This window comes from Bos grunniens, chromosome 9, assembly GCF_055505025.1.
Source record: "Bos grunniens cultivar Pamir isolate PY7600 chromosome 9, Bosgru_T2T1.0, whole genome shotgun sequence".
NCBI lineage: Eukaryota > Metazoa > Chordata > Mammalia > Artiodactyla > Bovidae > Bos > Bos grunniens.
In genome coordinates, this window is record NC_141173.1 from 16,239,543 (window position 1) to 16,252,731 (window position 13,189).

At 35.7% G+C, this 13,189-nt stretch overlaps 1 protein-coding gene across 43 annotated transcripts in view; it reads left to right on the forward strand.

Annotated features, from left to right (window-relative positions):
* Positions 1-13,189, forward strand: part of SENP6 (SUMO specific peptidase 6) — a 132,770-nt gene that overhangs the window by 102,324 nt on the left and 17,257 nt on the right. For 37 of the 43 annotated variants that reach the window (XR_015132607.1, XR_015132603.1, XR_015132605.1 and 34 more), the window contains 5 exons: positions 194-420; positions 1,761-1,870; positions 1,985-2,101; positions 9,196-9,318; positions 10,740-10,832. Coding sequence is in view for 38 of the 43 variants with exons in the window: in XM_086316856.1 (XP_086172982.1) it covers positions 194-420; positions 1,761-1,870; positions 1,985-2,101; positions 9,196-9,318; positions 10,740-10,832 (670 nt within the window). In the remaining 5 variants the exon portion in view is untranslated. The remainder of the gene's footprint in view (positions 1-193; positions 421-1,760; positions 1,871-1,984; positions 2,102-9,195; positions 9,319-10,739; positions 10,833-13,189) is intronic. The other 6 variants (XM_086316839.1, XM_086316840.1, XM_086316872.1 and 3 more) reach the window with 1 other exon arrangement.

The window sequence follows — 13,189 nt, forward strand, 5'->3', positions numbered from 1 at the left end:
CATTGTTAGGTGACAGTATTATTGGTCCTTATTTTAGTATTTATTATATATCCACTGTATGCCAAACACTGTTTTGAACATTTATACCAGGATTTCTGGTGATATTCTTGGAAATAGCTAGTTACTTTTTATTTTAGTATCTATTTACTTATTTTTTTCTTTTAGACTTATAATTATATTGGTTTCTTTTCAGATTTGGAAGAACAATACATAATTCTAATTTTTCAAAATGGCCTTGATCCTCAGGCAAATATGCTATTTGAAAATATTATTACTGACATTGGTATAAAGAATAATGTGTCAAATTTTTTTGTGAAAATTCCCTTTGATGAAGCCAATAGCAGACTTGTTGCCTGCACAAGAACCTATGAAGAGAGCATCAAAGGAAGTTGTGTGCAAAAAGAAAACAAAATTAAAAATGTAATTATTTTTTAAATGGTAACTTTAAAGGGAAATGTGTTTCATTATCATATTGCTTATTTGGAGTTAGCTCTTTTTATTTCCATTTCAGAATTATTTGCTTTTATGTGTAATTTGTAAACTACATGGTGTCAAAACATTTAACGGTGGTGGGTGATTTGTGACACAAATAGTATTTGGTACAAGTCTCGGAAGTATTTTAGTTTCTTTCCACATTCCATTCTTGTCTTTACTTTTTGTCTCCTTTTCTTTTTCTCTTGTCCCTTTTTCTTCCCCTCACCGCCCCGCCCGCTCCCCGCCCTCAGCATACATATATATGCAGTGCTACATTCAAAGTGACTGGTATTCTAGTTCTTACATTTTGCTAGTGATTCCTATTGGTGACATTGGCTTCAATACAAATAAAGGCATTTTGGTCCCTGATGTATTATACTTTTATGTGTAACATGTGCATACATGGTTGAAAACTTGGAAAGGAAGCACATAAACCGTTTGATTCTGACTCTCACCAGTTCTAGAATAACTGATTCTAGAATAATTGATCACGTAGTAGGTAATTCTGAAGCCACCTGAATCAAAGGCCACAATACTATTATAACATACAATATAAGTTATTCAATAAAAATATAACTTAAATACTCGAAATTTGTCTCCTACCACAGCAACTGGAGTTTGCTGACAATTTATTAGAAATACTTAAATGTTGCAGCCTGCCTACAAATTTGGAAATAGGGCTATCCAAGGCATAATATTGGTGAAGTTGAGCAAGACTTCACCAGAAAAGAACTATCCACACAGTTAGTGGGTGGAAGAAAAGAACAGGAGGAGGAAGGGGAACCATTCCCCTTCTTTTGCAGAATTGGCTACAGGAAATAATTCCAGAGGAAGAAAAGAGCAGTTGGAGCCATAAGGCAGCTGTGATGGACTCAGATTTCAATGGAAGGCTCTTTCTTTAAGGACTCCTTGATTCTGGAGAACTGAAGCTCAATGGACTGTGTTCCCTGAGCCTCTGCTCCCATATTCCATGGATTTCCTAGGCACTGAACTTAGGTAGGCCTCCACTTGTAGAAGAAAAAATCCACTATCTGTTCTTTGGATTTTACTAACATAATCTAATTTAATATGGATGGTAGAGATCTTAGACAAGATACCAGAAAACCAGTTACAAAAATTGGAAGTATCATTGTTCTAGAAGCTACAGATAAAAAGAAAGTGGACTCTAGTTTTGCCTGTTTCTTATTTTTAATCCTTTTTAATTGAAAAGCATTCTTGCCTTTATCTTTCTGTTGAAATTTTTTCAAATTGATTTTGTGAACTGGTAATTTAATTTTCCTTACCAGGTGGCCCTTGAATCTAAAATACAACTTAAAAACAAACAAGAATTCCAGTTTTTTGATGATGAGGAAGAAACTGGAGAGAGCCATACCATCTTCATGGGTCCTGTAGAAAAGTGAGAGAATTCCTTTACATTTGCAACACTTAAATTTCTTCTGTTTTATTACATTTCAGTGTTATACAGACCTATTTTTGTTTTGTTTGCTTATATTTTAAAATTTTGTTACAGATTGATAGTATATCCACCACCTCCAGCTAAGGGAGGCATCTCCGTTACTAATGAGGACCTGCATTGTCTAAGTGAAGGAGAATTTTTAAATGATGTTATTATAGACTTTTATTTGAAGTAAGTTAATTTTCTCCTAGCCTTTCAGCAAATTTTTAACACATCATAATGTATATGTTTGTTTTCTAAAGTCAGAGTTGTATTTTGAATTCCATCAATGCCACTTACTGTGTGACATTTCGAAAGTAATGTCTCTGTATGTATTTCTTCATTTTAAAAATGAGAATAATGGGAATGCAAGGGATTTCTGTGTATTAATTTTATATCCTGTGACTTTACTGTATTCATTGATTAGCTTTAGTAATTTCTGATGGCATCTTTAGGCTTTTCTATGTAAAGGATCATGTCATCTGCAGTGAGGGTGTTACTTCTCCTTTTCCAATCTGGATTCCTTGTATTTCTATTTCTTACCTAATTGCTGTGGCTAGGACTTCCAAAACTATGTTGAATGGTAGTGCTGGAGATGGTATGGAGAAAGGGAACCCTCTTACACTGTTTGTGGGATTGCAAACTGGAACAGCCACTATAGAGAAGAAGGTGGAGATTCCTTAAAAAACTGGGTATAGAACCGCCATATGGCCCAGTGGTCCCAGTGCTGGGCATATACCCTGAAGAAACCAGAATTGAAAGAGACACTGTGCTTTCATTGTCAGACCCAGTGTTCATTGCAGCACTATTTACATTAGCTAGAACACAGAAGCAACCTAGATGTCCATCAGCAGATGAATGGATAAAGAAGTTGTGGTACATATACACCATGGAATATTACTCAGCTATAAGAAGGAATGCATTTGAGTCAGTTCTAAAGAAGTGGATGAACCTAGAACCTATTATACAGAGTGAAGTAAGTCAGAAGGAGGAAAACAAATACTGTATATTTAATGCATATATATGCAGTCTGATGAATCTATCTGCAGGGCAGAAAGATGAATATTGTATATTAATGCATATATATGGAACTTAGAAAGATGGTACCAATGGATGATTCTACATGCAGGGCGGCAAAGGAGACACAGATGTAAAGAACAGACGTTTGGACTCAGTGGAAAAAGGAGAGGGTGGGATGATTTGAGAGAATAGCATTAAAATATATACATTACCCTGTGTAAAAATGTCCAGCATGTTTGATGTCCATGCATGAAGCAGGGCACCCAAAGCTGGTGCTCTGTGACAACCTAGAGGGATAGGGTGGGGAGGACTGTGCGAGGGAGGTTCAGGATGTGGGGGAAACATGTATACCTATGGCAAATTCATGTTGATGTGTGGCAAAAACCATCACAATATTGTAATTATCCTCAAAATAAATGAATTTTTTAAATGGGAATAATATCTAAAAGAATCATGAGAATGTACTTGAGATGCACATTTCAGGTGCTATAAAAAATAGCACATGCAAAGTGATCATAGATAGTAGCTTATTACATTGTTACTGTTAGAGTGTTTGGGGCTTCCTTGATGGCTCAGATGGTAAAGAATCTGCCTGAGTGCGGGAGACCCGGGTACTATCCCTGAGTCAGCAAGATCCCCTGAAGAAGGAAATGGCAACCCACTCCAGTATTCTTGCCTGGAAGAGTCCATGGACCAAGGAGCCTGGTGGGCTGTAGTCTCAAAGAGTCAGAGATGACTGAATGATTGAGCACACACACACGCTGTGTTAGAAGTTTATGATTTTATAGGGAATACAAATATGGGATTAAAGTATTGACAGAAGCATTAACATGGTACAAATATAGCAGAAAAAGAAAGCATCATTCTCTTTGGGGGTTGAGAAATGAAGAATCAAGAAGCTTTCCTTGAAGGGCCTACATCATGATCTGGAATACACATACATAACATGTATGTGTAGTGTGTTTATGTATGTATAAACTGTATGTGTTTACTGCTTTGTGATGTAAGATGAATGTGGGTATGAAACAAAACCATCGGTGTGTCTAGTGCTCTCCAATATATTTTGTTTATTCAAATGTATAATATATATATTTTTAAACTGGTTGTTAAAAGCCCCTGGATTGATTTTTATAGCCTATGATTGCAGCCCACACTTGGGGAAAAGACAGCATTATTATTCACAATGAAAGATTTTGATCAGAAAAGTGACGTGTAATTGTTTCCTTAAGGTCATTTTGACAAGCAGGTTTATTGTGAATGTCTAGATGAGAGACGATTTAAGCAAATTCAATTAAGGTGATATAAGAAGCCTAGTTAAGGCATTTCAGTTGCAGTGAAGAAGAAATAATGAAATGTTTTAAGAGGTAGAGTTGTTTAGCAGAAGTCCTGGACTGATCAACTGCATATTAAGAAGATAAATAAATAGGTGTCAAGTAACTCCTAGTTTTCTTACTAGTAAGATGTCCAAATGATGTTGCCACTCACCGAACTGTGATATGACAAAAGGGACCGTGTCAGTAAACAATTGTATATATGATTATAGAGGTCAGTTGAGTTCTGACCTAGAGACACATAGAGATAGAAGGCTTTACAGATAGTAGTTTAATTGGGAGAATGGATGAAATTGCACAGTGAGGGATACAGAATGAGAAAAAGGGCTATAAGGACAAACCCTGCAGAGTAGATTTTAAGAGAGAGCGAGTAAGGAGACAATAGATTCTGAAGGTATTTGAGAGGTAAGAATTTTAAAATAAAGATTTGCTGGCAAGAGAAACTGTCCTAGATTTTAAATGCCTAACTTTGCATATGTAGATTCTTTTGAAACCTCACACATATTCAAGGACAAGTTCAAAGTTCTTGATAACTAAATTAAAGGATATTATTTCATAAAAATACCCAACAAATCATATGGAAAGATCTTCAGTGTTATTAATCATCAGAGAAATGAACGTCAAAACCACAGTGAGATCTCACCTCACACCCATTAAGTAGGATGGCTGCTTTATTAAAAAAAAAAAAAATCCCCCAAAATAACAAGTATACAAGAGAATGTGAACAAGTTCTAGCCCTGGTACACAGCTGGTTGGAGTATAAGATGGAACAGCCTCTGCAGAAGACAGTGTTGTGGTTCCTCAAGAAATTAAAAATAGAACTGCCATTTGATCCAGCAGCCCTACTTCTGGATATACAAAAGAATTGAAGGTAGAGCTATTTTAGAGATGTTTGCATACCCATGTTCATAGTAGCACTATTCATAATAGCTAAAATGTGGAAGTAACACATATGTTCATTGATGGATGAGGTTATAAACAAAATGTGATATATATAATGGAGTATTATTCACCCTTAAAAGGAAGGAAATCCTTCGCATGCTTCAGCATGGATGAACCTGAACGCATTATACAGTGTGAAATGAGACCATCACATAAAGACAAACACTGTATGAATCCACTTACATGAGGAACTGAAGTAGTCAAATTCATAGAAAAGCAAAGAACTGATGACCCAGGGCTGCAGAGCAAGGGAAAAGGGAGTTACTGTTTAATGGATATAGAGTTTTCGTTTTGCAAAATAAAGTTTTGGAGATCTGTTTCACACAGTATGAATATACTTAACATTATTGAATTGTACACTTAAAAATGGTTAAGATTGTAAACTGTTGTGCATTTTTTCCATAATTTTTCAAGAGACGTTATGTCTTTATGTATACTACCTTAAGAAACCAAGCAGCTGCAAAATCTTAAGCAATTGTGTAGGACAGTGCTGCCGTTATTGGATAAAGTGTTGTATGAATGTCAGCTAGGTCAAGTTTGACAGCACCATTCATGTCATCTTTGTCCTTAGTGATTTTATACCTGCTTGTTCTCTCAGCTCCTGAGAAAGTCATTGATCTCCAGCCATAATTACTGACTTGTCTCTTTCTCCTTAATGTATTGCGAAGCTCTTCTGTTAGGTACATGCATGTTAATGTCTTCTTGGAGAATCAAGCCCCTTGTCATTATATAATATTCCTTTTTATTCTTGATAATCTCCTTGTTTTTAATCCTACTTTGTTCAAAATTAATATAGCAACTCCAGCTTTTTTTTGGTTCATGTTTGCATGATGTATGTTTCTTCATCCTTTTACTTTTAACCTATTTAAGTCTTTATGTTTAAAAAAATTCTTTCTGAAAGCATATAGATGTATCTACAAAATAAGTTCCTATATTTTGTTTACATTTTAGTTTATTGTATTTCATACTAATCTATACTTTTTAGAGTAGAGATTTTATAGTTATTTTTTTGAAATTATTTTCAGTAGGCCTCTTGACAGCATATAGTTAAACTTTAAAGCAAATTTTTTACAATGAACTTACATTATCTACAAGTTCTGCCTTTTCTCATGCAAATTACTATTCCAAATAATCTAACAAAATGCGTGATTTTTAAAAAATCTGCGTTTATATTTGTCTCATGATTTTTAGAAGTGAGTTACAAAGAGGAAACTTTTTCAAATTTCACTATTGAAATAAGTAATTCAGTTGCCACCAGAGCTGCTCATTCTTTTCCATTTCTAACTCTACAAGTTAGAAGCAAACCTTTAAACAGTTTGCCATACTTATAAGAGGTAGAAGGGCATTGTATCTAGAGAATGTTAATAAAATACAGAGGGAAAGATATTTTAACTTCATCCTGTAATATAAATTTCATAATTATTAGATTGTCCACCTTATAACAGGTGCATGACTTTCGATATTTAAATGATTTATACATGGAAAGAAAAATTTCAAAGTGAAAGAAATTCCTGTTTTTTTTTTGTGTGTGTGTGATAAACTTGGATTTACCTTTAATTCCAGAATAAGAAACAGCTATTCAAGTTAAAATTAATAATTCTCATACATGTACATGAAAAACCCAGAACTATATATAGTCACAGAAATGTTAATACTTAAGGATGTATATCAGATTAGAGAGACAGAACTAGTTACTTTAAAAGGCTTTTTGAAGTTTTGTTTTTTCACTTTTATGTCCTTAATTCCTATAGGATTTGTTTTTATGCATGGTATCAGATAGAGACTTAATTTCATGTTTTTCAGTGTGGACAAATAATTGCCCTGGTATTATTTGTGAAACAGTTCATTCTCTCCCTACCAATGTGAAATCCTGCCTCTGTCATATACTAAGATAACAGTGGCACAGATTTGTTTTCAGGACTCTGTAGTCTGCTCCATCGGCCGTGTACCTATCCCTGCATCAGTACCACACTGCCATGATTACTATTTCTTTATTCTTGTTATCTAAAAAGGCAATATTCTTCACAAATGTTTTGCATATGCTTGACCTTTTTAATTCTTTCAGATAAATTTTAGTATCAGCCTATCAAATACAGTTTTTAAAATTCTTTTGCGATTTTGATTGTGATCGCACTGAATCAGTTAATCTCAACTGGAGGCAGCTTTGGCCCCAGGGGTTGTTTGACAATGTCTGTGGGCATTTTTGGTTCTCACAAAAGGAAAGGATACAATCTAATAGCATCTAGTGGGTAGAGGCCAGAGATAACGCTAAACACACTGCACTGCACAGGACAATCCCAGCAATAAAGAATTATCTGGCTTAAAATGTCAGTGGTGCCAAGCTTGAGGAGCCTGCCACTAAATTTATGCAATTTGGACATGACTGATACTCATATTTTTGAGTATTTCAGTAAAAATATTTTCTGATCTTATAGCCAGCCATCTTGATAAAACTTTTTTCTAATACGTCTGTAGATCTTTCTTAAGTTTTCTGTATGAAAATCCTTTCATCTTTAAATTAATTTCGTACATTTACAAAAATAAAGCATGGGTCTGTTTGTATATGAAGTATAGTCTGTTTTCTTAAGTCACCAAATCCCATTGTTCATTCAGTTCAGTTTACAAAAGAGCCATTGTCATTTTTTTTGGTAAAGCAGCATGGTTCACCCATTATGGTTACAGTCTGTAAGTTCAAGTCTAATTCACTACATGCTCTGTTTTGAATATAAGATGTAGAATTCAGCAGTTGATTTAAACTGTGTCATGAGCTGATTCACTGTCTTATATCCTTTGTGGGGGCACACTGAGTTGCCCTAAAGCAAGAAATCTGTAAGTTATGTCCTTTTTGAGCTTTAGAATTATTGAATATTATGATTAAAGTGACAGGCCTCAAAGGTGTGCCCTGTGGGTACTTCCTTTTTCTGTGCAAGATTTCACAAGGTTTTCTTATGAGCCTCATTTTAATAAGATGAATGTGGCCATAAGCTTGACTTTGCATAGCTCCTTTGAGGGAGTTTAAGACGTAAACAATTAAATTTAATGTATCATAATTTATCTTTGTAATTTAAAGGACCATATCTATTTGTTTTAATATAGACCTACCTTCAGGAAAAAAACAACTAAAGCAAGGAAAAATTAGAACTGATATAAGATCACTTTAAAGACTAGTCATTGTTACAGCCTCACCACTGTACAGGTTCTTTCTGTTTCATTTCTGTTTTTATAAAAAGTAGTCTATGGCTAGGTCATCCATGGTTTATTTAAAGTGTTTAAAACAAAATAATACATAAAGATAGCTTTATTAAGATATAGTGCATATACCATACAGATCACACATTTCAACTGTATAATTCCAGTGGTTTTTAGTGTGTTCAATTTTGAAGCCACCACCATAATTAATACTAGAACATTTTCATCCCTCACAGAATTCGGTACCCATTAGGAGTGACTCCCCATTTCCCTCGAACCTTACTCGCAGCTCTGGCAACCACCAGTCTCCTCACTATGTCTATGGATTTGCATATTCTGAACATTTCATATACATGGAATCATACAATATGTGCTTTTCTGTGGCTAGCTTCTTTCACTTAGCATAACATTTTCAAGGTTCTTTTTATCAAACTACATGCATCAACTTCATTTCTTTTTATTGCTGTGTAATTTTCCATTGTATGGGTATACCACATTTTCCATTCATTGATTGATGAGCATTTCTAGCATTTCTGTTGGCTTTGATAAAGTTTATGTGAATGTTCATAAATGTGCCCTTGTTTAAAAAGATTAGATCTTTCAAGTTCTAGTTTTACTCTTAAATATCATGTTTTATTACTTAGAAATAATCTGATAGTAATCATTGTCTAGAATGTGAAATTTTGTTTATAAAGTCTTTCAGTTTAAAGGAATGGAGATTGGTGGTGAATAGGTATTTGATCACTCTGTTTTTAGTACACAAACTTAAATTCATTCTGTTTGGAATTGCTTCGTATAAAACAGGTATTTGGTGCTTGAAAAATTGAAGAAAGAAGAAGCTGACCGAATTCATATATTCAGTTCTTTTTTCTATAAACGCCTTAATCAAAGGGAGAGGAGAAATCTTCATGAAACAACTAATCTATCGTAAGTCAAGCTTTTTGAAAATATTTAATAGATATTGGTAAGCTGCAGTCCACGGGGTCGCTAAGAGTCGGACACGACTGAGCGACTTCACTTTCACTTTTCACTTTCATGCATTGGAGAAGAAAATGGCAACCCACTCCAGTGTTCTTGCCTGGAGAATCCCAGGGACGGGGGAGCCTGGTGGGCTGCCGTCTATGGGGTCGCACAGAGTCGTACATGACTGAAGTGACTTAGCATAGCATAGTAAGTCACTTAAGTTTAACTTAGGAAAAAAATCACTTATTTATATTAAAGCAACTTTTTTTCCTTCTAGTCTCAATTAGCAAAATTTATATAGCTTATAATATTTAAAACCCAAAGAATACCTGGGATTCGTAAAGGTTTTAGGTCTAATATGTCGATCAATATTTTCCAAATATATCTGAAAGTTTAAAAAAGGAAAATTACTTGAATCTTATTAAATCTTGAAAGTTATTAAATACCAATTGCTCTGTTTTACCCTACATGTTGCATCTGTAGTATCTTTAACAGTGGAACCTGTGAATCTGTAATATTAATAAGTTCTTTGGATAATAATTCTCAGACAAGGAAACAGTATTCTACGTATGAGCCCTGAGTTATTTATAATGCCTTTCCATATAGCGAGTGCATCCAGCTCTAATACTTGCTGGTAATTGGTTACAAGATACACACGAGAGTCCGTTGTTGTTATCAGTGCTATTAAATGTCTTGAATCAATGGCTGTTGTGTACAATATAAATAAGTTTTCCACTGTTTCAGTGATATCTAATTTTGTATCTTAGAGTTTATGGTGAAAGAAAGAAAGTGAAAGTCACTCAGTAGTGTCCTACTCTTTGCAACCCCATGGACTATACACTCCATGGAATTCTCCAGGCCAGAATACTGGAGTGGGTAGTCTTTCCCTTCTCCAGGGGATCTTCCCAATCCAGGGATCAAACCCAGGTCTCCTGCATTGCAGGTGAATTCTTTACCAGCGGAGCTATCAGGGAAGCCCAGAGTTGATGGTAGTGGTTGGTTTTGACCAGTCCTGATAATTTGTCCTGTTTTACCTACTGTAAAACAGTGCTCACTTTTCCTGCTCTCTTCACCTTAGTTCTTATGGGTCACAGTCTGATACACACTCAATATTTTTGCTAAAACCAGTTCTGCAACAATAAGCACCCTAGTAAGAAATAGTAGGAATTAAAGAATCTCTTTCTTCCAGATTCAGTGATGGTCAGTTTCACATCTTCCCAGCTCCATCTCAGATATTTTGCTTTCTTTTCACATCTTGTTAAATCCTCTTATACAGCTGTTTGATCTGTTGACATCTTAATCACTGTAATGTATAAATTGCTGCATATAGGCTGACAACACTGGAAACATTTCAGAAGCTTGATAGTTCTCCTCTTGTCTTACAGAATACAGCAGAAGCGACATGGAAGAGTAAAAACATGGACCCGGCATGTAGACATTTTTGAGAAGGATTTTATTTTTGTACCCCTTAATGAAGCGTGAGTAACAGTTTTCTTTATGTAAATGTGATGGCAATTTTTAGAAAATATGTTTATGAGGTGAATAATTCATCCAGTTTTAAACTTCTTTCTGAAATTTTTTGTATATGTTGATACTTATACTTCTTATTTTATGGATATTAATATACTTTTTCAGTGAATCATGTAAGATATGGAATTTTACAAGTAATAAGAAATCTTCCTAATTTCATTTGATTCATCAGTGTAGAATAATGTCATCTTTTAAAAATGGTACTTGTGGTCTAGGAGACATCCTATAGAAAACACTACCTTGTACAGAATGGTGATTAGGTCACACAGAAGAATTTGGATTTTTAGTTTATAAAACACACTTTGACTCAACCAAAATGAAGAGAAGGTGGCTGGATTTATGTCATTTGCTCACTGAAAACCATGTTTACTACCTGAAGCTATTTCCTAAGTAAATAGAGGTGGTAAACATTTCATGTTATTCTCACCCAGTGACTAGAGAGGCATAGATGTATACCTTAGTATTATTATACAATTTGCACTTGAGAGTTTCTGTATTTCATTTTCTAACTGTCCTGCCCTCCAGCCAAAGACCTCCAGGAATACTCTTGGAATTGGGCAGCATGGGTTTAGTACTTGTATTCAGGGAGAACATATACCATGGCCGACCATAACTGCTCTAAATAAAAATGTGTTTGAAAGAGGCAGTAGCAGAATTTGGTCTTTGTTTTGGTGGTTTGAGGGAAGGTCTAAGGAAGCAGTGGTTTGTTTGGATAAAGAACTCAGTCAGGCGATCAGTTCAGTCGCCCAGTCGTGTCCAACTCTTTGCGACCCCATGCACTGAAGCACACCAGGCCTCCTGTCAATCACCAGAGTTTACTCAATCTCATGTCCAACCGTCTCATCCTCTGTCGTCCCATTCTCCTCTCACCTTCAGTCTTCCCAACATCAGGTCTTTTGCAGTGAGTCAGCTCTTTGCATCAGGTAGCCAAAGTATTGGAGTTTCAGATTGAGCATCAGTCCTTCCAATGAATATTCAGGACTGATCTCTTTTAGGATGGACTGGTTGGATCTCCTTGCAGGCCAAGGGACTCTCAAGAGTCTTCTCCAACACCACAGTTCAAAAGCATCAATTCTTTGGTGCTCAGCCTTCTTTGTAGTCCAACTCTCACATCCTTACATGACTACTGGAAAAACCATAGCCTTGACTAGATGGACCTTTGTTGGCAAAGTAATGTCTCTGCTTTTGAATATGCTGTCTAGCTTGGTCATAACTTTTCTTCCAAAGAACAAGCGTCTTTTTATTTCATGGCTGCAGTCACCATCTGCAGTGATTTTGGAGCCCCCAAAAATAAAGTCTGACACTGTTTTAATTGTTTCCCCATCTATTTGCCATGAAGTGATGGGACCAGATGCCATGATCTTAGTTTTCTGAGTGTTGAGTTTTAAGCCAACTTTTTCACTCTCCTCTTTCACTTTCATCAAGAGGCTTTTTAGTTCCTCTTTACTTTCTGCCATAAGGGAGGTGTCATCTGCATATCTGAGGTTATTGATATTTCTCCTGGCAATCTTGATTCCAGCTTGAGCTTCCTCCAGCCCAGTGTTTCTCATGATGTACTCTGCATATAAGTTAAAATAAGCAGGCTGACAATATACAGTCTTGACGTACTCATTTCCCTGTTTGGAACCAGTCTGTTATGTCCAGTTCTAACTGTTGCTTTCTGATCTGCATACAGATTTCTCAAGAGGCAGGTCAGGTGGTCTGGTAATTTTCCACAGTTTGTTGTGATCCACACATTTAAAGGCTTTGTATAGTCAACAAAGCAGAAGTAGATGTTTTTCTGGAACTCTCTTGCTTTTTTGATGATCCATCGGATGTTGGCAATTTGATCTCTGGTTCCTCTGCCTTTTCTAAATCTAGCTTGAACATCTGGAAGTTCACAGTTCACGTACCATTGAAGCTTAGCTTGGAGAATTTTCAGCATTTCTTTACTAGCGTGTGAGATAAGTGCAATTGTGCTGTAGTTTGAGCATTCTTTGGCATTGCCTTTCTTTGGGATTGGAATAAAAACTGCCCTTTTCCAGTCCTGTGGCCACTGCTGAGTTTTCCAAATGTGCTGGCATACTGAGTGCAGCACTTTCACAGCATCATCTTCTAAGACTTGTAATAGCTCAACTGGAATTCCATCATCTCCACTAGCTTTGTTCATTATGATGATTCCCAAAGCACACTTGACTTTGCCTTCCAGAATGTCTGGCTCTAGGTGAGTGATCACACCATCGTGATTATCTGGGTTGTGAATATCTTTTTTGTACAGTTCTTCTGTGTATTCTTGCCACCTTTTCTTAATATCTTCTGCTTCTGT